At 34.8% G+C, this 27040-nt stretch overlaps 1 protein-coding gene and 1 long non-coding RNA gene across 2 annotated transcripts in view; one reads left to right on the forward strand and one right to left on the reverse strand.

Moving 5' to 3' along the window:
* Positions 1–239: 239 nt before the first annotated feature.
* The window catches only part of LOC111515930 (cytochrome P450 9e2), a 32293-nt gene continuing 5492 nt past the window's right edge, over positions 240–27040 (reverse strand). Inside the window, exons 2-6 of the mRNA XM_074184217.1 lie at positions 16664–16824; positions 14574–14905; positions 9495–9675; positions 4518–4757; positions 240–814 (exon numbers count right to left, since the gene is read on the reverse strand). Coding sequence (XP_074040318.1) covers positions 375–814; positions 4518–4757; positions 9495–9675; positions 14574–14905; positions 16664–16824 — 1354 coding nt within the window. The 3' untranslated portion in view covers positions 240–374. The remainder of the gene's footprint in view (positions 815–4517; positions 4758–9494; positions 9676–14573; positions 14906–16663; positions 16825–27040) is intronic.
* Positions 25138–25515, forward strand: LOC141486360 (uncharacterized). The gene is made up of 2 exons (XR_012467803.1): positions 25138–25373; positions 25430–25515. It is a non-coding gene; the product is annotated as an uncharacterized lncRNA (long non-coding RNA).

Here is a 27040-nt window from a genome sequence, read left to right on the forward strand (position 1 = left end):
GTCATATAAAAAGGGGGAATCATTAAAACTTCGAACCACTTATCTCTTTCTCACCTAGCCTTCCAGACATACAAGACATCCATCCAGAACATTTTGCTGACTTTTTAGTTTAAAATGAATAGTATGACCTCATCATTCGATATTAGTTGTGAATTTTTTTATTGAAACTGCCCTACGTTAGGTTCATTGGTTGATTCTGTCAGTGTTACAATGAACACATTCAGTTTGAGCCTCTAATCTTCATTCCATTATTTAATAGTCAAAATACAAATTCATATGTCTTCCGAATATTGAAATCTTTCAGATGACTGGTTGTTATTTTGAAACAAACCAGACACGATATCATTAATTATGTTGATACAATATGAAAATCATCATTTCTGAATCCTTTTCAACCCCAACCAAAATCCTCCCTCAGCTGTTGGAGTGATGCAACTTTTTTTTGACAGTTTCAAAGGTATTGAAGTTTTCTCCACAGTAACCAACTCGTAGTGCGTCAAGAGATGGAACAATAGGAGTTTGATTGTCAGAAGAGCATAACTGGATCCTACACAGTCACGTGGTCCATTGCCGAATGGCATATACGTGAATGGAACTGAATTGGTTTTATTTTCGTCACTGAATCTTTCTGGATCAAAACAATCTGGATCGGGGTAGTACGCAGGATCACGGTGTATACCGAATATTGGGATCAGTATTTGGGTGTCATTTCTAATTCTTAACAGTCCTTCATCGGCTTTCTCGGGCAGGATTGTGTAAGGATTTGTGCATCTTCTATAGGAAGCTATAGTACTCGGCCATTTTCTTAAAGATTCTGAAAAAAAGGCATATATAAGTGTATATTGTGTTACATAGAAAGTAAGAATCCATTATTACAAGAAATCCAGGTTTCAGTCTGTTTTATTGGTTAGAGAGTGTTTCAGGGTTTGACAAGCTTTCAAAAAAGAATGTGAAAAAAAATACGAATATTTACCATTATGAAACTGTCGGTAACAAAAACGAATATCCTCTGTGCCAAACATTCGTAAAAAACTATTAAGTACTATCGGTTACTACTGTCATTTAATTTATAATCACTGGACTATGATAACGTTTTGATCTATTGATATTTAGATGATACCAGAGGAAATGGCAAATTCGTCAGAACGATATTGCATAAGATTTCATTATCATACGAATACTGCAGAAGATGACAGAAATGCCATAAATTATATTTGTTATCATACAGCGATGAGATATAATGAAATTGTCCGATACTTGATGAATAACAATAATAGAATACTTTGTTGTAGAATGTTCACTGATCATTTTTACAAAACTCCAATTCGTCTTCCACAATAGTTTCTTCAGACGTATTCATATTTTGTATGTATACTCGAGATTGGTGACTTTTCTCAGTGAGTATAATGTTTCCTGAAGAAGCTATTGCTATTTATTGAAGGAACAATTATAGTTTATCATAGCCCTCAGAGATTTTCAAAGAATAGGTGTTCATTTACGATGACAACTATAAAATCCCTTTGAAGAATTCATATGCCCGCGAGGTCATTCAAAGTATTTTTTTTTCAGTTGATATAATTGTTTTCAAGTGAATGAATGACTCCAGAGAGGATTCAGTTATCTTGTGATGAAACGAATTTAGTTGTAGCCTGTTTGTTTTATATCATGGGTCATGAGTGAAATAATCGAGTCCTCATGAGAAATAATGAATACAATATCAATTCGAAGGATAAAGGTTTGATGACAAAATAATATCAGTAATCTCTGATGATTCCTATAAAATGGTGGAATCATGCATTATTTATATGATCCTATTCACAGAGCAAAACTAACATTAATCCTTCAAGTATGTTAGTTTTGCTGTGTAGATGGGAAACTGTTGGTCAATAAACGCTATTATTATTATTATTATGATCTGTGAACCGATGCATATCCTATCCTGATGAAATAGAATATAACTAATTCACCTCAAAGCTATGTATATGTCCATGTCCCCATGTCTATAAAAGCCAGTTCAAGAGTCAGCTGGAACTTGTAACCAGCAATGTCTTTCCGAAAAGAAAACTAGAACCGTTTACAACAGACGATATAATTAAGGAATCGATGAATATTTATCTTTTGGGGAACAAGTTTTCGGGTTTCTACTACTCCATCGTGATACAAAATCATGTGGGAATCTTCTGAAGGAAGGAAGGAAGTAGTCAATTTTAAAAGAAGTAACTATATATATATATATATATATATATATATATATATATATCAAAAGGGAAAAATTCGTGGACAAGACACTCAAGAAATATGGAGGCAAACCGCGGACACGTGTTTCTGGCTATTGGCCTCGTCAGCGCGGTGCAGCCAATTGCAAAGATGTACAACAACTGGTTACCAAAAAAAACATCACATATGCACGGTGTCACCAACAGGAGCTAACCGCAATAGGCCAATAGCCAGAAACACGTGTCCGCGGTTTGCCTCCATATTTCTTGAGTGTCTTGTCCACGAATTTTTCCCTTTTGATGTATATCATACACACTCGATAATAATCTATATCTATGTATTTATATCCTGGAACCGAAAGTCACGCAGGTAGCTATAGCTGCCTACGTGGTGATGTTATATAATGCCTGGGAATGCTGGGTCTTCTAATTGAAACCACAAATGTGCGGTTAGCTCCTGTTGGTGACACCGTGCATATGTGATGTTTTTTCATTTTTGGTAACCAGTTGTTGTACATCTTTGCAATTGGCTGCACCGCGCTGATGAGGCCAATAGCCAGAAACACGTGTCCGCGGTTTGCCTCCATATTTCTTGAGTGTCTTGTCCACGAATTTTTCCCTTTTGATGTATATCATACACACTCGATAATAATCTATATCTATGTATTTATATATATATATATATATATATATATATATATATATATATATATATATATATATATATATATATATATATATATATATATATATATATATATATATATATATATGTGTGTAGATCATGCAAAGAAGTAACTTTCAGATACAAACTGGAATAAAAGGCCCTTCCTTCCTTTCTTTGTATAAAGAACGAGTAGCAGAAAACCAAAAACTTTTTTCCCAAAAATTAATTTCTTCTAGAAATATAATCCTTTCTATACATTCACATTGTTCTGAAATCTTCGGAAAAATGGGTGTACACTCTGTCCGAACATAAAATCCAAGAATATATATATATATATATTATTGAAAACTTTTGGTCAAGCAAGCATTCATGGTTTGGTCACATTGCTGCTAATTTGCTGAGGAATGAATGACTAAGAAAACAAAACTTCAATCAACATTACCGGTGAATATCGATTAATTATTTTTGGAGCAAATTGACAATTTGTTCAGGCTAGTCTCGACTTACCTACAATGTGGGTTAATGGACTGGCTATAAATCAAATCATCTAAAGGAACAATTCGTTCAGGTCAGTCTCAACTCCCTACACTGTAGGTTAATGGAGTGACACCTATAAGAAAACAACTATTCACTTGGCGGATACCATGAAAGGCGTTGAATTATATCTAAGGGGTCGGTGCAGGAACTTCACAGAAGTATTTCCTGCATATGCCGTTGGCGATACAATTGCTGGAATCGATTTTCAATATGCATATGCAGGAAATACTTTTGTGGAGATTCCTGCACTGACACCTGTTGGATATAATCTAACGCCGTTTATATTATTAGCCAGGGAATAGTTGTTTTCTGATAGGTTTCAGTCCATTAACCTACAGTGTGGGTAAGTCTACCTGCCTAGGAACCTCTGCGACTGTATTTCAAGCGGAAATTTACGTTATTGAATTGTGTGTGGAGAGATTGGAAGAATACAACCCGATAAAAATATTCTTCTCGGACAGTCAAGTGGCGTTGGAAGCTATTGGCTCCTAATGAGCAACGTCTAAATTGGTCATCGGACCAGAATCTATCATTGGCATCGCGTTAGGCCTTTCCCAACAAACATTGAACACCTGGATGGCAAGAAGATTTATGGACTTCTAGCAGGATTCCAGGATTGGATCACTCCAAGGTGTTTATTCATCCTTCGAAGCTTTATACCAAACAGTTGTTGGACTACAGTAGGGATGAACTACGATGTCTAACAGGCATTCTTACAGGTCACTGTCATTTGAATCATCATATCATGCAGAGACTCAGACTGTCGGAAGACAGTGTGAGTCGCCTCCGTTTGGAAAATGATGAAACAGCAGAGCACATACTTTGTGCCTGCCCCGCTGGGGACCTAATCAGGTTTTTACACTTTGGCAGAGCCGTAGTCTTACCATCTGACCTGAAAGACCACTCACCATACAAACTAATGGGATGTGTGAATAAGTGTGAGTCACAATAAACCGTTGCGGGTTGTGGTGGAGGTCGAATAGACCCACTTACTTTGGAACCAACGTAATCTAGACTGGCCTGAACGAATTGTTTTTTTAGATAATTTAATTTACAACCAGTCTTCAAATATACCCACTTCATTTCATTCTTCTCACCTGAAACAATCATATCCAGATATTTCATCTTCATAAGTGATTCGTAAGTCAAATTTCCACCACATTCCTCAAGGGTTTCTTCAATTTCCTTCCTCAATTTCTTCTGAATATCTGGATTCACAGCAAGTTCATGTGATGTGAAACACAAGGCTGCTGACGTTGAATTATATCCAGCAAACAAGATAGTCATCAACTGTGCTGCGATATCATGGTAGGTCATTTTTGAATTGGTTATATCACCTAGAAAAAAACTTTCATATAATTTCAATCACATCATATTCTGGAAAATAATATATATAGGCCGTTTTTTAGCTGATCCCACCATTGCTATGTCGAAAACGGTAACACCTACAAGGTTGGTGAATTGCAGAGAAGTTTTCTGTTTCGAGGAATTAGAATGATCTCTTTTCAGATCGAGAATACCAGTGATTGTTTTTGAAATATTCGCCAAAAACTAGATTTGTTGAATTTCGATTTTTTAATCTACCACCTGAATTTCCAATGATGAAAAAAAAGGCAGGGGAATTTTGAAAAATGTTTCGAATTCGTTCTAATCTGGTATGAACCAATTTGCAGTACAATATTTCGTTCATTAGATTTCATTATCAATTCAATTTTTTATACAAACTTCTTGTTATTTTCATCGACTCAGCTAGTTATCAAAGAAAAAAACTCGATAAAGGAAACTAGAGTTATATATTTAAAAAAGTGAATTTGATGATGAAGAGTAATGAATGAAACGTCGCCTTGCAAGTTGGGTAACATCAGATTATGACAAAGATGGAACAGTATTACAAGTTTCTATGCCTTTTTATGTCATCCGAAATGGAGACGTCGAAGCCACAAAAAGAAAATCGGCAATTTTACTTTTTGGCGAAAATTTAGAAAACAATCACTGATATTCTTTATCTGGAAAATGATTATTCTAGTTTCCAAAATAGGAAATATTTAACCGACCTTGTAGGTCTTACCGTTTTCAATATCGCAATAATGAGATCACCTAAAAACACGGTTAACGGAAAGATTTCTGGAGGGAGCACTCAGAAAATATGCAAATCAGCAATATAGCACTTTCTAATTTTTGAACTTGGATACTCAAAATGAAAGTAATTTCAATTGAAAGGGTATAATTTCAGGAGAGATTCAATTTTGGGAAAGAAAGTGTTTGGCCTTCTACTTCTCTATCCTGATACAAACGGAATTCAGCGTATAATTCAGCGTTCATATAAAAATATTTGTTTTTTAGTATTTTTCTTTAGTGTAATTCAATGTTTATTATAAAATAGCTGTTTCGAAAAGGCTTTTTCTTCCAAATTGTGTCCGAAAGTTACTTTTTGCATGATCTACAAGTCTCTGTAATGTTGATTTTTTCAAATTAATTGCTTCCTTCATTTCTTTGGAGGATTTCCACATTTTTTTGTATCAAGATGGAGAAGAAGGCTAAAAACTTCTTTCCCAAAAATCAATCTCTCCTAAAAATAGCTTTTCAATTTAAACAAGATTCCTATAGCTGGGATTTAATCAAATAAGGGAATGAATGTTGTCATCGATGACATGGGTGGTTTCTACCCATTCCGCAACAGAAAGTCGTGATTATGAACGAATTGAGTGTTTCTTCTTATAATGTTATCCGTATTCGCTACTGAAGAGCCGATAAGGCGAGTGTCTAACGGGAAATATCGGATGTCTAGCAGGGAGGATGACAGTGTTTCGTGTGACATTTTACTTCTTTCATTAATTATATTGTGCAGGAATCTTGTGAATGATATCTGAATCGATTCCATCACGAATGATTCTAAAAAAAAAGAATATAGAAACTATCACGTTAAAACACTTCACGTACAAATACCTCATCCAATAATATCCCAGTAGTAAAGTCTTGGTAAAAAAATCTTAGGACGAAAAATTCTCGTGACAAAAAGATTTCGGCAAATAAAATATACAAAAACTGATTGTTTTGTTCAATTTCTATCATTATTCAAGACATGCCGTTAACATTTTTCAAAAATCAAAGAATGGATATAACCTGGTTTCCGAGAAATTTGTATTCAGTTATCATCGTGAAGGTGACGTTTTTTTTTTGGTTAAATTAGGGTTTACATAGGTCTAAATATTATGGATTTTGTTATTATTGAGGTGATTTAATGACATCTATCTACCGGTCACAAGCATGCGTTAAATCTTCGTAAGTTATCGCATTTGTTCCAGTCGACGATGTTGTTGGAGTATTTGGTACTATTATTAATCATCGTTTCTCATCGATAAATCTAAAGCTTTAGGCTGTTTGGTAACGTAATTAGACCGTACTTAGATAAGGTCATCAAATCGTAGGAAAAAAGGTACGTCTTTATTGTTTCTGGTTGGTTCATGAAACTATTACCATTACCAACATGAACAATAAACTCGAGGAATGGCACAATGGTTTCAATAATCTTACTGAAGTTCGAAATTCTATCAGCATCTTGATTGAGGAGCAAGCGCTGAGTTTGGGCGTATGATTGCGGGAAACAATGGTAATGTTCCAAAAACCAATATCGTTATCATGACGAGCTTTTTGATAATAACGTTGAAGATTAAGAAGAAATTAAAGTATTTTGGATTATTCACGTGAAATTGCCATGTTCTTTATATATAATATTATTATATTATATTTATTCGAGTTATTTGTTTTTATTTGAATACCATCTGCATTGGTTACTTAGTTTGATCTGAAAAGTCGATGCAGAAGTAGTAAACATTGAGATTGATACAGAGTATAATTTTTCAAATATAATATTGAAATTGTACACTATCTTCATTCTATAATTAAGCGCTTTATTGGCATATTTTTGTATTGACATTTTTTTGGCGAGATGTTTAATTTTCGACATGTTTTCACTGGGATGATTTTGGCTCAAATATTATTCATGAGGTAATAGCGCAAAAGCCCTCAAAATGATTTAAGGGTTATGAAAAAGTGGTTTGATTACAAAGTTTACACTATCCATCTCGATAAAACATTCAATCTACATTTTTTTATGGAAATACCCACTACCTTACACTCTCCCAAAAATCGATGGACATCTACAAATTACTGAAAAGGTTCAATGAAGCCTTCAGTATCATTTTTAATAACGTTCAATGAGAAGCTTACTGAAACTAGTTTTGTAACAAAAAAAAAAGAAATATTTAACATGTTTCGATGAAGCAGCGATATATTGAAGTTTTGGGCACCTTTACAGCATAAACCGTAACTTCACATTGTGGCACGCCAAGCAAGGAAATCAGTGAGGTTGAATAAATGCTACTCAGTGTGAAACGAAAATTCTTTATGACGACGATTTCGATAAAAAATTGAATTTTGTGAAACAATTATGGATTTTATGAATGAAAAAAAATAAAGTATTTTGAACAATATTTCCTTCCCTGATTAGTATACATTTTTTCTCAATGCGCATGTTGACAAACATGGGCATGTTCACCAATGAAGCGAACTATGAAATTCTGAAGAAAGGTTGTACACAGTGTCCAGAGAAAGGAAACGTTTGAACAGGTATTATTGGAAATATTTGTATTGGACTTTCATTTATTCAGGAAATCTAACAACTCAAATATGCTTGCGAAAATAAAGAACCGCTTAGTAACAACTTGGTCACTCATGGTACAATTGCCTGGTGGACGATGGCATTACAGAAAACGGCTTAGGCGAAGCTCTCTGGCTTACAGAGACAGGCTTGCCTGGCTATCTGTGGTGCCATCAGTATATACCACATCATCAGCGGCCATGGAAATTTTTCTAGAACCACCTCCTCTCTACATTTTTCGGAAGAGAGAGGCTAGAAGGACTTCATATAGACTCGTGCACTGGCTGACACTGGAAGTCACAGCAATCTGGGAATGACCTCTGACATTAGCCTCCACCTGTCAAATACGAACTGCCTTATAAAGCAAATTGCCAAAAACGACTTTGCTCAATAGGAAGACATAACAAATTTTCTGTGTTCTGGATTCCTGGCCACACTGGCCTGGAAAGCAATGACGCTGCTGACTTCTTTTTAAAGGAGGGTACTGCAAGTAGCTCCATCAGACCAGAACGTGTCTTTGGCATTGCTTTAAGCTTTGCCAAACAAACATTGAACACCTGGATGGCGAGAAGATTTAAAAACTTCTGGCAAAATCTTCCAGGATTGGCTCACTCCAAGGCGTTCATTCACACTTCGAAGCTTGAAACCAAACAGTTGTTGGACTACAGTAGGGTTGAACTACGATGTCTAACAGACCTCTTCACAGGTCACAGTCGTCTGAATCATCATATGCAGATACTCGGACGTTCGAAAGACAGTGTGTGTCGCCTCTGTTTAGAAAATGATGGAACAGCAGAGCATATACTTTGTGCTTGCCCGAATCAGGTTTTCGAAGTTACGTAGAACCACACTATCACTATCTGACCTGAAAGATCAGTCACCATATAAACTAATCGGCTTCGTCAAAAAGCGGGGTTTATTTGGTCGGATATGAATAGGTGTGAGACATAATAAAATCTTGCATGTTGCGGTGGAGGATCGAATAGACCCACTCACTTCTACCAAATGTTTTGGAAAATCTAAATGTTGCAGCTGATTTTGCAAAACGACCTCATCTACTTCATCAACCACTTCACTATCTTTCAGTTGTACAGTGGCTAAACGGTAGATATCCTGGCAGATGGATTCATCGAAAAGAAGCAATATATGAGGTCCAGTTTTGCAGAGTCCAGCATGTAATCTTATACGGATATGGATTTTAGTAATTTCATCAAGCTTCTCCATTATTATCATTAGCCCAAGAATGAAATGCATCCATGTTTTTGAGAAACCTTTATGGCAATTCTTTTCAATTCTCAGTCTGTTAGTAGAGCATAAAAATTGTTCACTTCACTCTAATAAAATCAATTCCATTCGGAATATCATTTTCAATTCTTCGAAACGAGTATATTTGTATCTGAACTCATGTACTTACCTATAGTGACTTTTTCGAATGATTCTTCTTCGGTTCGCTCATTTTTCTCTATTGCTTCCATTGCCAGTTGGATCATATCGTAACGTATGTTTCGATTGACGAATCTCTCACGAATAACGTTGCCAATCATGCGATCGAAAAATCGTGTCACTTCTCTGCTTATGAGTGACATCTCCAAAAACTGAAAAAAATCAAAATCTGAAATGACAAATGATGACATTGAAGACCGTTTCAGAAATCATAAATGGAAATATAAACAACCTGCTACACGTTTTATTTCAGTTTTGAAACCCAGTTCCATTTTGATGTTCATTTGATGAAATATACATCCGGTGATTTTTCAAGTATAGGATTTGATTTTCAAAACAACACAGAAAATTTGAAAAAAATTGATAAAATCTTTATCGGAATCGATAGAACGATCAATATAATTTAATATTTGAAGATGATTTCATGCAAATGTTGTCTGCGGCTCCGCTTTAGATGGCCCATGGGCAAGGTCTAATTTTAGCACACTCTCTCTAACATATCGACGGGTATTTCACGTATAAATGCTTCAATATTGGCTTCCAGAACGTCAGAAATAATCCGAAGGCGTTAAATCAAACGATTCAGGCGGCCACTTGACGAGGCCTAAATGTGAGATAAACTATTCACCAAAATCGGCTCTTAATTGGGCCATTGTTTCGCGTGCCGTGTAGCATGTGGCACCGTCTTGTTTGAACCACAAGTCAGGCATATCCAATTCTTCCATTTTGGGCAACAAAAAGTTGTCAATCATCACATGGTAGCGCTTGCCATTCTAAGTAACGTTCCGGCCATTGTCGTCTTTGAATAAATACTGCCCGATGATGCCACCGACCCCTAATCCACACCAAACCGTGACTTTTTCGAGATGCACCGGTAGCTCTTGCAACGCTTGTGACTGGTTTTCACTACAGATGCGGCAATTTTGCGTATTAACGTATCCATTCAACCAGAAATGATCATCGTCGCTGAACACAATTTTCCGATAAAAATGTGGACCTTCCCCCAATTTTGCCAGCGCCCATTCACCAAATGTTAGACGTTGTGGGAGGTCGTGTGGCTTCAATTGTACCAGCTGTATCTTATAGGGTTTCACACCCAAATCCTTTCGCAAAATTTTCCACGTAGTGGGGTAACAGTGGCCCAATTGCTGCAAACGGCGGCGAATCGACATTTCACGAACACTGGCGAATACAGCCGCGATATTTTTTTCGGTTCTCACTCTACGTATGCGAGTTGGTAGTTTAATGTCCAATAATGTAAACTGGGTTCGAAATTTAGTCACAAGCTTCCGAATAGCTCCCTCAGTAGGCCGACGAAACCCATAAATTGGAAGAAGTGCACGATACACTTTCTTCGCCGAGCATGAATTTTGATAATAAAATTCAATAATTTGCAAGCGTTGTTCATTCGTAAGTCGATTCATGGTTGAATTATAGACCATACTGAACAAGTTTGACAATGACACAAGACAGGATTCACGCGTTCTCCAGGTACCAGCCAAAAAATTCACTCATTATAATGACAATAATAGATCAACAATTTATTCAAATGAACATATTTGTCACCACTACAGAAGTGTTTGATTTAGATTATACGATCATTGTATATAAATGTACAAGCAATAAATTGGCTTCATAGTTGTAAAGATTCCAATCCATCTATAATTCTTCATCTGTTTTGCATATCAAAATTTCTTTTTTATGCTTTTGAACAGGTTATGTATTTGATTTGTCTGTTTTGTGAATATTGTGGTACGTCATTATATTATAATATAGAAGAACGGACTGTTGAATGTCATTTCCTGAATTTGATGTGCTGCATTGTGAATCGTATTGCGCAAGCCTGATATTATAATAGTAAAAATGGTTACCTAAGTAATTTCTCTCAATATAACTACAGCAAGCGCCAAAGGTGATGGCAATGGATCACGCAGGTATAGACTCTCCCAATTTAATTACTATTGTATTACGATAAGTCCCTTGCCGGCCAGTGTCGTACCTATAAGGGTATTCAGGGTAGCAAATGAAACATGACTTCTTTGTAATTTCTTTTTATATTTTATTCAGTATTATAGGTACCAGTACAGTTCATTTGAATGTCATAAAAAGATATACTCTTGACTGAAATTTTTTCAGAAACAACACAAATTATTCAGACAACGCCAAACGCCAACAGAATTGGAGAACAAGTAATGGTACGCCTCTGTACAGAGCATTTGTATGACTTACAAGATCTGTAGAGCTGTAGTAGGGGTTACATTGAAAATGAGTTTGTGCGCATGGGGTCGGGCTCGCCATCACGTTTAGCGCTTGCGTTATCGTCCTTTGACTTATCCTAATTATTCAGTTTGTCAGATGAAAATCTAGTTATCACTTTTTATACTCGTATATGATTCTTAAAATATATTTTTAAAGAATATTCATATTTTTTTAATGTTTTCTTTTCATTTATATTGTGTTTTGGGAAAGAAAGTGTTTGACTTTCTACTGCTCCAACTTGATACGAATAAATGTGGGAATCTTGCAAAGAAAGGAAGAAAGCAATCAATTCAAGATGGATTAGTGGAAAGCCAAAAACTTTCTTTCCCAAAGATTAATCATTCCTAAAAATATAACCCTTTCAATTAATATTTTATTCAAGAAACACTTTATTGGGAGATTTTCACTGAACAGTTTCAAGAAAACTCAACACGTATTTCGCTATACAATAACTTCTTCAGGCGTGACTATACTTAGCTGAAACAGCTTTTGTAAAGCAAAACACGTATTAAGTATGTTTTTTTGTGAAACTTTCGAGTGAAAATCCCGCAATGAATTTTTTCCAGAAATCATTATCAATTTTCATCAAGTAACGGCTAATTCCATCACATTCATACTGTATTGCATTGCATTACCAATGATGTAAGTTTTTTCACTGGCGGTCATTGATTACACTGCATTTGATCAAAATAATAATCGATACAGGCCTGGATGTCCTGGATCGATTACCGTAAGGCATTTGATACAATATCGTATGAGCTTATCTTGCATTTGCTCAGATGCCTTGCGATACCCGACAAAATAGTGAGATGCATTGAACAATTCATACCACTCTGATGAACTCGCTTCATCATAACATCTGGTCAAGCCAGAGTCTAAACAGGGTGGGTCTCTTTCAGAAGGGATGTATTTTAGGGCGATTCTCTCAGTTCCCTCCTCTTCTGCATCTCACTATTTCCATTATCCGTTGCGCTCAGAAATACTCGAGGGTATAACTGTAGCAACTCCGGAAACCGGAGGCACAAGGTCACCTATTTGTTTTATATAGATGCTCTTAAACTTTGTGCCTCTGGAGAAAAGGATCTCCATCAGCTTTTAAGGGTGGTGAAAGAGTACACGCATGCTATCGGTATGAAATTCGGGATAGACAAATGTGCAATGGTCCATCTCAAAAGAGTACGGTGCAGGGACTACGGAGAGGATGTGCAGCTCGTAAATGGAAGCATCCTACACCATTTGGATGCCGGAGAGATGTATACTTACCTTGGGGTGGAACAGCGCCACTCACAAGAGATAACAACAGTGAAGAACTCTCTCTGTGGCAACTATCAGCACTAACTTTGACAGATCTGGTCATCAAAACTGTCGGGGAAGAACAAAGTTGCTGCAACAAATATGCTTGCCGTTCCAATCTTACTCTACACGTTTGGAGTAGTGAAGTGGACTCGGGAGGAGCTGTATCAACTCGACGTAAAGACCCGAAAAATGATGCATCTTTACAGGAGTTTGCATCCCAAAACGTTCGTTCCACGGTTGTAGGTACTTCCCCCGACAATAGGGAGGTCGTGGACTTTTGAGTTTGGAGTGTCTACATTACAGGATCCCCTTCTCTGCATGGTCCTCGACCATGAGAGATCAGGAATTGGAGCATGGAATTGGCTGCCGTAGTAGTGCGTCCGACTCACGATCGGAAGGTCGTGTGTTCGATTCTGCAACCGTGTTAGGAATCACACGTTGAAAGGTAAGACCTCGTTAGTCCTTAGCTCGCACAAGTTTCTCAACTTCTGAGAGTTGTCGTTCGTATGGGGGCGGCAGCTGATTAACGGAAAAACAGATTTTAAACAGATTTCTAAACAGATTCCTCTTTAGGGCAACTGCCCGAGCAGCTGATGAACTCGGTTTAGTTTTCGACACTGAACGAGTTGTTCACAACTCTGTCACCGAGTTGGAACCCATTCAGCAATATTGTCATAGAAGTCGCAGAGATCACTTCACTTCTGCAGAAAAATAAGGATAAGCTAATGCATGGGGTCTTCTTCAATAACATTGAAGACCCTAGCTCATCAATGCGCCTGACTTTCACTTTCCTCAGGTCCAGTGGGCTGAAGTCGGAAACTGAGGGGTTCATCATGGCTTGACAGGTTGGTGTCTTCAACACATTAGTCTACCACAGTCGAGTAATGGGTATAGAGGTTCCTGACACAAGGTGTAGGGCCTGCCGCACTTGCTATCAGCATGTCCAGAATATGCGGTCTCGGCGCATATCTATCGACATAACAAGCTAATAAGCCTGACGTAGTTCTTCTCGACCACCAGAGCAAGACGATATTTGTCGTGGAATTTTTAGCTCCTTGCGAGACGAATATTTTCGGGAAAAGAGGAGGAGCAACGGATAAAATATCGATATTCTCTCTTCGAACTCCGCAAACTCTATCCAGACCACTCTGTCAAAATGGTTGTTCTGATAATTGGAGTACTAGGTGAAATTATGCCTTCTCTGAGTAAATCTAAACCATGAGATAAAATTTCAAATGTTACTTTTCACTTATGTAGTACTTTGTACGAATGATTGCTTGATGATCACACTTATAATTTTACGATACATTCATTCCACACAAAACGAAGTCGTAGTAAAACTACACAAGAAATTGGTAATTTACCTATAAATATGACTCTGACACTAATTCTCAATCCCTTCATGAATCAGAAATGATAATTAAAATTACCAACCGCGATAAATGTTCAAAAGGCTCAACTGGGTAATGTAATATTCAAGTCATATCCAACTCACCTTGAAAATAGTGGGTAATGTGGAGTAACAATAGAGTTTTATCTTTCTCAGAATTCCAGTGGAGTCTGTTGCTTTCCTCCCCATGAAGTACATTTCGTTATCTGGTTTTTTCAGAGAGTCTACTTCAGTACCAAATACTGATGTTGCCATCACATCGTTCACATAACGAGTGACAGTATCAAACATTTCCAATTCGATCAAATCCTGATTTTTGTTCAGAAAATGGTTCACGAAATTTTCAGAAGTTTCTGACATCACTCTGAACATTATTTTCAATGAATTGTTGGTAAAGAATGGAGTGAGAATTGATCTCATATGAGACCTGTCCTCATCTGTAACATCAAAAGTTTATATTATAGATCAACAAGTCACTACTTATGGATTTAACGAAACAGGTGATACTTTCTGCCTGTAAATTCTAAGATCAAACATGAACCGAATGGTATTATTTTCAAATAAATCTGAAATTATCTTGAAATGAAATTAGTTGACAAGTATGTGAATACCACGGCCGCACGATGACCGCATGCTTTTCAAAATGATGTTTCCATGCCCGACGTTTCGTTCCACAACAGGTCCTTTGGTAATTTCATCAGTTCGGACTTCCATTGTTCAATATGATATAAATTGATTTGAATGCCCTGAAAGAGTCTGTGAAAAATTGAAAAGATCTGCTGAAAAAACAATTTTGTTAAGAAAAAACTTAAATTACAATGAAATGACATACAAGCAACAACCAAAAAATAAACAAAAAATTGGACTATTAACACGATCTGAAATATTTAAAAAAAATTAAAAAATTATTAACATTAAATGAAAATTAAATATGATATTGAAAGATTTCAAACCAAGTTACTTCACGACGTTTCGATTGTTAGTATCCACAATCGTCTTCCGGTGATAAGACGATTGTGGATACTAACAATCAAAACCTGTATGTTCCTGTTCTGTTAATCAGCTGTCGCCCCCATACGAACGACAACTCTCAGAAGTTGAGAAACTTGTACGAGCTAAGAACTAACGAGGTCTTACCTTTTAACGTGTGATTCCTAACACGGTTGCAAAATCATCCCAGCTTCAACCAGATAAATTCTTTCGAGAAAAATATCTGGTCGGGGCGGGAATCGAACTCACGGCCTTCCGATCTTTGGTTTGGAATCTTTCAATTTCATGTTTTAATTTTCAGTTTTTGTTGATAATTTTTTTAATTCCATTTGTCAGCTAGTGTTAATAGTTCATTTTTTTGTTTTTATTTTGGTTATTGCTTGTATGTTATTTCATTGTAATTTCAGTTTTTTGCTTAATAAAATTGTTTTTTCAGCTAATCTTTTCAATTTTTTACACATTCTTTCAGGGCTTTCAAATCAATTTATATCATGTCAGGCAATGGAAGGCACGAAAACTTGTAGACAGCATTAAAAAAAAACAGAAAAATAAGACCGATGAAATGTACACTGTCTACTTTTGATTGTTTTGTTTTTCGTCTTGTGGACGACAAAAAGTTGTTTACATTTCTTCAATACTTCCAGTTTCAAATTCAATTTGTTCTATGTTGATAAATAGTCGATTAATAGTTTTGGGGCAATTTGTGAAACATTTTTGTTACCACGTTACCATTTTACCATTTTTGTTACCATTTTTGTATCCCATTTCTGACTAGTAATGGACCAAATCATCTGGAGGAACAATTCGTTCAGGCCAGTTTCAACTTCCTACACTGTATGTTAATGGAATGACACCTATCAGAAAACAACTACTCCCCTGGCTAATACCACGAAGGGCGTTGGATTATATCCGACAGGTGTCAGTGCAGGATTCTTCACTGAAGTTATTCCTGCATATGATGTTGGCGATACAACTGCCGCAATAGATTTTCAATTATTGGAACAAACTTGCAGACCGGTTTCGGGCTGTTTGGCCACTCGTCAGTACGAGGTAGTGTCTATCATCAACATAAAGTCGATGATCCCTTGAAAGGGACTATCTCTTACCGTTTACGAGACCCCTATGCATTGATTCGAATGTAAATAGCCCTGTCTTATACTGCAATCTGATTTCTAGTGAATTATTTCTAAAGTTTACAGTCTTACCTGTCGAGAAAGGACAACCCATTGCCCATAACGAGTCCACTTCAGGAATTGAACACTGGTGGTTCCTAAATTTACCGCTGTCTTTGATAGTGACAAGTTCTATTAGCTTTGGATCTCTAATCATGAGAGTGGGCTTTGAAAATTGGCACACACCAATGTATCTGGAAATGAAATATTTCATTATGAAAAAAGTGTGTGAACAAATAATCACTTTCTATAGAAATGTTGTGGGTGTCATCAAGAATTGTAGATCCGAAGGAGGTTAGAATATTCTTGTAAAGCTTCTCAGTTTTGAAATAGTAACTTTATGGAATTACTTGTAATTTGGTAATGTTGATTTTTAGGTAGAAATGAATGCTCAAGCGTACAATAAATATAAAAACAAGCACTTTTTCCAATCACCAGATCTTCAATAGTCTTCTCACGCGCGTTCCACCAACAAAGTTAGCGTCTTCATGAGATGAAAAAAAATACAATTTTCTATAGCTCTTCTATTCTTGATTGATGAAACGCACATCAAGAATATTATTGAAGTTCTGGTGACTGGAAAAGATATTTGTTTTTGGATACAAGTAGAAAACATTACATAAACTCATCGAAAACTAAATTCACAGCTACTTCTTGAGTAACTGTGTTTTTCAAGAATTTAAATAATTTTGAAACTATGAAGCTATGTCAAAAATAGTTATTAAAGTTATTGTTCATCATGGAATTCTTTACGAAAAGTTAGTACTTTTTTTAATAGAATAATCGGCATTCAGTTCATAATTTGTATAACTTTCTCCTCATAATTTCACTAAGAATTACAGTTCAAAGTAGACTCGTATAGGATTAGCTATATTACCATACGATCATTCGTTATGGAATTGAAACGGATATCACTCGAAAGAACTCAACACAAAGTAATATATGAAATGACTGTTTTCTTGGGTTTCGCTCCATGTTTTGTGTTTTTGATCCTCACAATGATTTTTCCCACAACGTTTCGGCAAAGTCTCATTTGCCATCTTCTGGTGAAGAGTCTGAAGTTTAGAACTAGACCCATTAACTCGAAATCAGTTCCCTAATTCATAAGAGTGTTTGGTATCATTCGCCTGGGTTGCTTTTACTACCTGTGTGGCTACCTGTGCCACCGTAGAGAAGTAAATACAAGTAAATTCACTCCCGTAGGCCTCTTTGATGTTTCGAGTCGAGATTTTATTTTTTGCTGGCATGTAGCGGGGCAGGAGGGTGTAGGCTGAGAGCTATCGTGCACCTCTGCACAAGGTTCGATCAAAAAATATGTGACCATGATCTGACTTCATCATTGCTACAAGGAGCTCACAATAAATATCTCATATGTTTGTGAACTAAAAAACTAATAAATAGAGTTTATTCTATGATTTTCACTATAAGAGTTTTACAAAAACCGCCAACCATTTCTAAACTGTTTAGGAATTGATGAAAAATAAGGCAAGGTGGTGAAATAAGCATATATTTTATATAGTAGAATCATACAATTCAGGTCAAAAACTTATGATAATATATTTTAAAGGTTATTCAGAATGATAAGTTTTTGATTTTTTTTTTCAACATTTGTTTTCAAATTTCTATTGGCAAATTTCAGAGTATAATACATTCCTACCCTTGTGAAAAGAGAAAATGATTATTCCAAAGGAAAATTATCACAAGGGTGAGAAATGTTGATTTTTGAAAACATTGTTTTGAGCTGGTTGCCTATGCAATCATGTGGCATATAAGTTATAGAAATAATAAGGAAATTGTGTCTCTAGATGAATGATACTTTTAAAAAATGAATCTGGAAGCATAAATTTGAATATTATGGTGTGGAGCATTATCCGTCACGACTACCGAATTCACAAGTAAATTTGGAATTAACTTTTCTTGTATTCATCCACCATAATTTTCAGAATTCATTTCTGAATGATAAACCCCTGATAAGGCGACAGTTAGGTATGAAGCTTCCGTTACCTCCTGCATGGATAATACTGACTCTTGGTAAAAACACAATTGGTTGTTGTTGCCCACGAAAATAATTGAGTTTTGTAAATACTTGAACCTCAATGCTCTATTGAAATGTTTCTATTATTTTCAGACCTCCATTTGAAACCTACTTTCTTCAAAATTCTACGGAGAGATGTTTCGGAAGCCACAATTCCCAAAACATCATTAATTTTGTAATGGAACTTTTTTACCGTAATACGACACCCGTCCGTCTTATGAAAGTCGTAAATAATCCGTCTAATATTGCAATACTTTCACTCGGGAACATCAGTTACTGGTGCTCTTCTAGGCCGCTTCTTTCTTGGGGTGGAAAACTTCGCCATTATTTGCAGAAATTAATTTCTCCCCTTCTTCAACCACTCTCTCGAAGGTTTTTTATTGGAATACCTAATACGAAATAAAGATTTGCATTGCAAATTTATTCAATGCTACCTGTAGCGAGGGATGTTTTATTTTCCTCTTTTAATAACGTATCCGACTCACATTTAACAATTTGATAATAATTGGACATTTTTAAAATTATTTCACTTGCCTAACTCTTGATGACTGGTTTTTTATTAGGCGATGACATTTTTTCAGAAACAACACAAATTATTCAGACAATGCCAAACGTTAACAGAATTGGAGGACAAGTAATGGTACGCCTCTGTACAGAGCATTTGTATGTCTTGCAAAAGCTGAAAATAAGTTTGTGAGCATGGGGGAAGGCTTGCCATCATGTTTGGCGCTTGTTGCATATCGCTACAGGGTCGGAGTGATGAGTTATGTTTCAATGCCTGTGGTGTGTTCATATACGGTATTTTGTAGTTTGAAGTTATTAAAATGTCAAGTACGAATACGGCTGAAGAAACTGCTAATTTGTATTCCTACACTGCACCTAAAAAATGTTCCTTCACCCAGCCACATATTATGAAAAAAAAATTCGGTCGTTCCTTAGTGCGACTCCGTACAAGCAGCCTTGTCTGGAAGATCACGTGCACTGAGCATGATAATGTTTTGGAGCACTCTTTTGCTCAAATGGACAGAGTTTAGGTAAACACATGGATATGGAAGAAAGTTATTATCATAAATAATAATTTTAAGTATCCGGTGGAATGAGTAAAGTAAATTGAAGATATTATATACAGTATTTTGTTTATTACTTGAAAAAAATTTCATGATCAGAATTATAGTTGTCAAATGTAAAAAGAAAACGATTTTTAAATTACTATATAATTCCGCCAACTACATCAGCGTTAGGTAAAAAAACTCAGAGAGCCTACTGTGGTTTTTTTTTACCTAGCAATAAAGAAATTTGAATTCAGAAAATGCCAGTTATATGTAGTATATGTATATGTAGTTATATGTAGTATATGTGAGAAAGTATGTGCCACACAATCATCTCATAACAGACATATACGAGAAATGCACCAAAAAAATCCAGAGCCTGTATTTTATTCATCTCAGAAGGGATGCCGTGCAACTTTTAGTAGCCGTTGCCTTGAAGCAGACTGTGATGTTGCATTCAAAACCCATAAGAATTTAGTGGACCATTTGCAGAAAGTTCATCTGCTGAAGTTTGAAACAGAGTTCCATGTTATGAAAAATATAAATGGTTTGTTAATTCTAAAATCAGAATACACTATTTTGAAAATTATTTTTATTTATTTCAGATTTTGAAATTTGAAAATCAAATACTGAAACAATTTAAAATTGCTCTTATGTTTTGAAAAGTAGGAATACTAGTACTATTGGTGAAATATTGTATAATAAGTGCAACAGGAGTACAAGTGAGTACTAATTTGATTATTGTAAAGGTATAGAGATTGGATATGGTACTGCTGAGAGAGGGTACCTATATTTCAAAAATCAAAATAAATATTAACCCTATATAAGTGTAATTTGATAAAGGATGAGATATAATAAAAAAATCAAACAGTTTATATCTCAAAAAGGGCTAATTGAATTTTTTATACACTCTGTCGTAGGTTATATCCTCAATGACAACAGTGATCGGAGACATAGATTGTTGAAGAGCCAGAGATCTTGTAAGATATATAGTTCTTGCACAAGCGAAAACAAAGTTGCTTTGAGTTATATGTGCAACAATGAAGTCACAAGACATTTTGAAGAGTATTTTTCTAATACCTACAGTCATAATTTAAATAAATGGACTTACTGTTTTAGAAAAGAAGCCAACATTGACACAAATATGCATTTGGAGTCGATGCATAAAGTAATCACGTATTTCTATTTGGAAAGAAAGACAGTAAAACGCCTTAATAAGGGTTTGAACACGATATTGAAATATGTAAGAGACAAGAGCGAACGAATTAATACTTTGAGCAAAGGAGAACATACCAAACAAACGTATGAATCACACGTTAAAAGGTAAGACTTCGTTAGTCCTTAGCTCGCACAAGTTTCTCAACTTCTGAGAGTAGTCGTTCGTATGGGGGCGGCAGCTGATTAACGAAAAAACAGATTTTAAACAGAAACAGATTTTAAACAAAACTGATATCTCAAAATCATAAGGAGGCAATTGAAAATAGGGATGAGTACATAATTTTGAAAATTCGTAAAAACTGGAAAACTTCCAAAAATCAAAATAGTTCATATACTGTTCACCAGATATCAGAATCTAAATGCTGTAAACAATTATGTTTGTTCTGTCAGGTGTGTAATCATATATTTTCATGTGAGTGCAAGTTCTATACAGAAAGAAAACTTATGTGCAAACATACCCATATGACGATAAAAAAAATCTACAAAATCAGAAAAACATTTTAATTCGACTAATAAAGACATTTCAATATATGAATGCTTATCAGCTATGGGAAAAAACATCAAGAATCAAACAAAGGACGCAGAATAGACCAAACAAAACAATTAATAATGAAATTAGGATTAGGATTAGGATTAGATTTTCATCAGTTTGATAATGACACAATCAATAAAATACATCAACATTTATCCATAATGAATAACTTAACTAATTTCAAAAACTACACCTCACGATTTGATCTTCACAAACTTTATTTGAAAAAATATAATCACAACATGTTTCGCTAGTACAGTAGCTTTCTCAAGTGAATAAATTCATACATGTTGTGATTATATTTTTTTAAATGAAGTTTGTGGAGAACAAATCGTGAGGTGCAGTTTTTGAAATTACTATGGATCTTAATCAAGTAACAGGTGAATCAATCAGAAAAATTACTTAGCTAAATTGATACAAAAGGATAATTAATTGAAACCCAAAAATTAATCTTCCAAAAGATACATTGATCCATAAATTAGGTTCACATCAACAAAAAAAAACGCGTTCAGAATAAAAAAACAATTCAACGGGCCTCCCCACAAGAACTGAAACAACTCAAAAAAACCTATAACACGCCCCTGAAAATGTAGTTTTATACAAATCAGTTCAACTTATAAGTGACCACCAATATCGTTGATTATTACCATTTCGATATATATGTTTTTTGTTTGGGAGTAAACTCTTATTTTTAAGAAGTCGTTTTTATTAGCGTAGTTCCTTAGTTACATTTTGAATTTCCCACGAAATACGAACTGGGTACACTTGGCAACGTTGGTACGGACTGGGCGGTTTATAGACCATATTAATTAGGTTAGGATTCACTTTTGGCGCGAGTTCCAACTTCAAAAAATTTTACATGGGGACCTTATGGATGTTTGAATTCAATATGAAACTACACAAATACATAATGAATGTTAGCTGTTAAACATCTTAATTTCTAAATGTATCAATGTCAGAACATCATTGAAATTTCTTTTTATAATTTTTTTATATTGAAATGAAACTAGTGATGTTCAAGAAATTTTTTATTGTCGTAGATCGATTCAGGTAAACGTAACGTCACAGATGTCAACAAATTCCGCTCCCACTCCACTACTAAACTAACCTACAACTTAATCAACGTTCATCCATTCAATTCAGTTACCTGAGCTAATTATTAAAATTATTAAAAATTGATATGAATACATAGTAATCTTAAGTAATCTTCATATTCCAAACTAAACTCAGACAAGCTTCTATTCCAGTAGTAATAATCACTTTGTAATCTGAAGTAACAATGGCAAATATTATAAAATCATCTGCAATCAATGATTATTTTCGTGACGATTTGAAATTCATACACAGAGGTGAACAGAGTCTTTCATCTGGACATTTAGAAATGAGCAATTTTGATGCAGGATTGATAATCATTAAGTGAAAAGTGAAAGCAAGCATGAGGGACAAGAGCTATGATATCGAGGTGAGTTTTCATTCATAACCAATTATATTCCAATCAAGGCAATTTAATAGAATGTAAATTCATTTTATTTATTGAGTGGATTCAGAAGTATATTTATGGCTATGATTATTTCTTCCTTTTTGTGAATGAATCGAGCGTCTCTGAATGATATACATGACATGTATGTCAACAGAGACTATTTGTAAAATTTATTATTATATTTTTTTCATAGAAGTATTGTATCTAATTCTTATCTTCTGCACATATTGTACATCAAACGATTCATTTCAATGAAAGTATTTTCGAAAAAAAAATTTAGCATTTTTTTCCATATATTGATTAGCAAACTTACAGAATTTCATTTTCAGGAAGCTATGACTTGAAAAGAGTGAAACAAATTCAATGGGTACGACAGAATGAAATTAATGGGATTCAATCTTTTGAAAAACTAACAGGTCGTGCGAACAGGACTATGGCTACATACTTGTGGATTTTTTTGGGGCCTCTCCAGCTGGACTGCTTTTTTCAGATGGAATAATTGAAGTATCCATATACCTTGAGGAATTCCCCCTTGGCAGATAGTTTGAAGAAAAGTGACATTTTATTCAGTGAAAATGGTGAATGTATTGTCAATAAAGATCATAATTATTATCATCAAATTCAGGGGCAGCTACACATTACTGGAAGAGACTATTGTTACCTAGTTTTATGGACCACTCCTGATGTTGCCATTAAGAAAATGGAAAAAAATAAGAGTTGGGAAAAAATATTCATATACTGAAAGAGTTTCATTTGAATGAATATCTCACTTATATAAGCTCATGTTGTATTTTATTTCAAATTTTTTAATATATGCAAATGAATTTTGACATTGTTTACTGATATTGGAAAATGTGATGTTTCTTTATACTAAAAGTAAATTATTCTTGACAGTCATATTTATCACAGTCGTAATAATTTTAATAATACAACTACTTTATTGGTGAATACCAAAAACCATCGACAGAATTTTCCAGTCAACACAGTCATATTATCACAGAAAAACATTATAAATAGGACAATTTGTATATATCAATATACCTACAGCACATCTGCTATTCATTTACTTGATACGGTTACTGGTTGTTTTGTATTCTGAGATGAATGAAGAAACATGTTATTAATTGATTTGCTGATTTTTATATAAAAATTCATATCAGATATATTGTAAAATAATCCTAAATTAATTCATATGCAGAAAGTATGTAACAAGTTGATATAATGGCAGTGAATCTGTTCAGCTCAATTTATTTTAACGCCAAAGCATAGACAGTTTGTATTCTCTTTTTTATTGACTTAGAGGAAAAAAGTTGAAAAATAGTTATATGAAAAACCCAAATTAAATTACCTTTCATTTCAATACACGTAACTAACTATATTGTGTAGGACTAGAGAAAGAAAACTCTGAAAAACTTTCTGATAATAAAAAATAAATCTATAAAAGAAAGTCATTCTATTAAAAACTAAAAACTCTGAAATAGTAAAAACTTAACATTCAATGGTTTCTTAAAAAAAGGTAAAATGAAAATTCATCCATTTTCCTCTACAATTTCAACTAAAGGGTTCTGTAAGTTAACAAGAGAACATATAACTTGGAATATTGCAGAAGAGAATTTCTTCATTGAACCTGAAATTGAATTCTAAATTCTAAAATTTTTGTATTTGTCCGCTCTACGTGAATTCTGGGTCTTGCTATCTCTAATGTCCTCATGGATTCACTTTCAGTGAACTGATTGCTCATTAGAAATGAAGCCATATTATTGGTCACTCCAGGCTCTAAAACATCCTAGTTCTGAATGATTATTCAATTTACTCATAAAAAATATTTGCTTGTCTGACGTTGAACCAGGAAACATGTTACTTACATATGATATAACGCCATTTGGGGTAACTCCCACCAATACTTTATAAGTATTTGCTTGCTTATAATTGCTGTAAGTTTGTTTCTTCATGTTCATATCCTTTGGATTTGTAATTTTTACCTCTGTACAGTCAATAATGAGTCTGCAGTTGATAAATGATGAGAAATAATAAGGGAGACATGTTATAATTTTACATCTCACTGTAAAGTGTTGTATGTATAAGGAGAACCCAAGTAAAAAATATTTGTAATAGTTGTTGAGCTGCAATTAAATCGAGTGGCAAGATCTGAGTGGGGAAAATTAATTCTCAACTTCATGAGAGTTGTTAGAAATAACCATTAACATTTATTGATTTTTCAATAATTATTCATATTTCTTATTTTTTTTAAACCCTTTGTAGAACCTAATTGGAGCATTTCAATTTTAATCGTTCAATGTTATTATTCATCCTGTATATATAAAAATCTCATCTGACAGGAGAAAATAGTTTAGTAAAAAACGTCAAATTGAAAGAAAGAGATTAATATTGAAATTCTCTTTTGAGATTTGTTTGAATTAGGGACAATCGTAAGTTGAATAATGTTTGTTTGAATTGTTCATTTTCTTATTTGCGTTCTTTTCAGGAATTTGAGTATATAGAGATATACATTATACATTGTTATGTGTATAAAGGTGCCCTGTTGAATAAAATTATTTGCTAGTAAAACTAGTTACAGTGGTTTATTGATATATACTGCAAATTGGTCTCTCAATAACCTATTCAAACTAAGTAATCTCAACAAAGCTCAAATTCGATTTGGTCTACAGTATGGGTCCAGCTATAAATGAAAGAACAAAGCGAGGCAACTGTCTTATATGTAACAGACCATATCGCAATGAAAGAATGGTTGAATGTACAAATTGTATGAAATGGTTTTGCTACGAATGCGTCAAGGTGACAGAAGCTGTGAGTTTAGATCAACATTGGAGGTGTCCCCTTTGTGGTAATACTGATTCGAAAGCTGTAAAAAATAAAATGTCAGAAAATTCCCGTCTATCCCAGTTAGACAATAAATCGGAAGCTTCATTGAATTCTATACCTTTGAGAAGCGTGAAAAGTACAAAAAGTAGGTCGAGTACAAGTAGCAGACGTAATTTGAAATTGCGATTATTGCAAGAAGAGAGAGAACTATTAAGGAAGGAACGAGAATTGTTTGAAGAATCTCGAAGACTTTTAGAGGAAGAATCTGAGGATAGTCAAGATCTAAACCATGAAGAGTTAGAAAAAGCTGATCCATTGGGAAATGAGTTGTTGTCGCTGCAAATAGAAAGTGGTATGGAACCAAATGAAAACGGAAAGTTCAAAGTTCATGAGGAATCTGTAGAAATAGAAAATATTCCTCATAGGAAATCTGAAAATCAAAAGAAACAGGAAATCAAAAATCCAACTCATCAGCCAAATAGGTACGATGCCCTCGAATATCCTTCACTCACACCACATCAATACGCTGCAAGATGATCCACTCCTAGTGAATTGCCACCTTTCAGTGGAAATTCATATGATTGGCCTCTTTTCATCAGTAGTTTTGAAAGATCCACAGAGCTTTGTGGATTTGACAATAATGAAAACTTATTGAGTTTGCAAAAAAGTCTCAAAGGTACAGCAAAATGTGCTGTATCCAGTTTTCTAACGTTACCTGAATGCGTACCCCAAATTATTTCCACTCTTAAAATGCTCTTCGGCAGACCAGATCAAATTTTGGAAACTTACATAAACTCCATTAGACGTCAAGCACCCCCAAAACAAGAAAAACTGGAAACTCTAGTTGAGTTTGCCTTAGCAGTCAAGAATCTATGTGTTACATTACAAGTTAGTAAAATGACTGAATACCTAAATAATCCCATGCTAATGCACGAGCTCCTGGATAAGCTTCCTTCACAAATGAAGGTGAACTGGGCCTTACATCGCAGTACTCTGAAAAAATGTGATGGTCTGATAGATTTCGCAGACTGGATGTATAACTTAGCTACTAATGTATGTGCTGCTTTACCCACTTTAGCCATTGCAGGGCGTACCAAGCAAAATCATCACAATGAGCAGACAAATATTCATAGTTCTGAGTCTGCATTAAGAAATGATGTGCAGTCACATGACAAAATAATAAGATGTAAAGTATGTAGTAAAACCTGCAGATATATATCGGATTGTAAACAGTTTCAAGAATATTCCATAAATGATAAATGGAAAGTCGTCA

This window comes from Leptinotarsa decemlineata, unplaced genomic scaffold, assembly GCF_025532065.1.
Source record: "Leptinotarsa decemlineata unplaced genomic scaffold, Ldec_3_MD MMD2_P_RNA_scaffold_2, whole genome shotgun sequence".
NCBI lineage: Eukaryota > Metazoa > Arthropoda > Insecta > Coleoptera > Chrysomelidae > Leptinotarsa > Leptinotarsa decemlineata.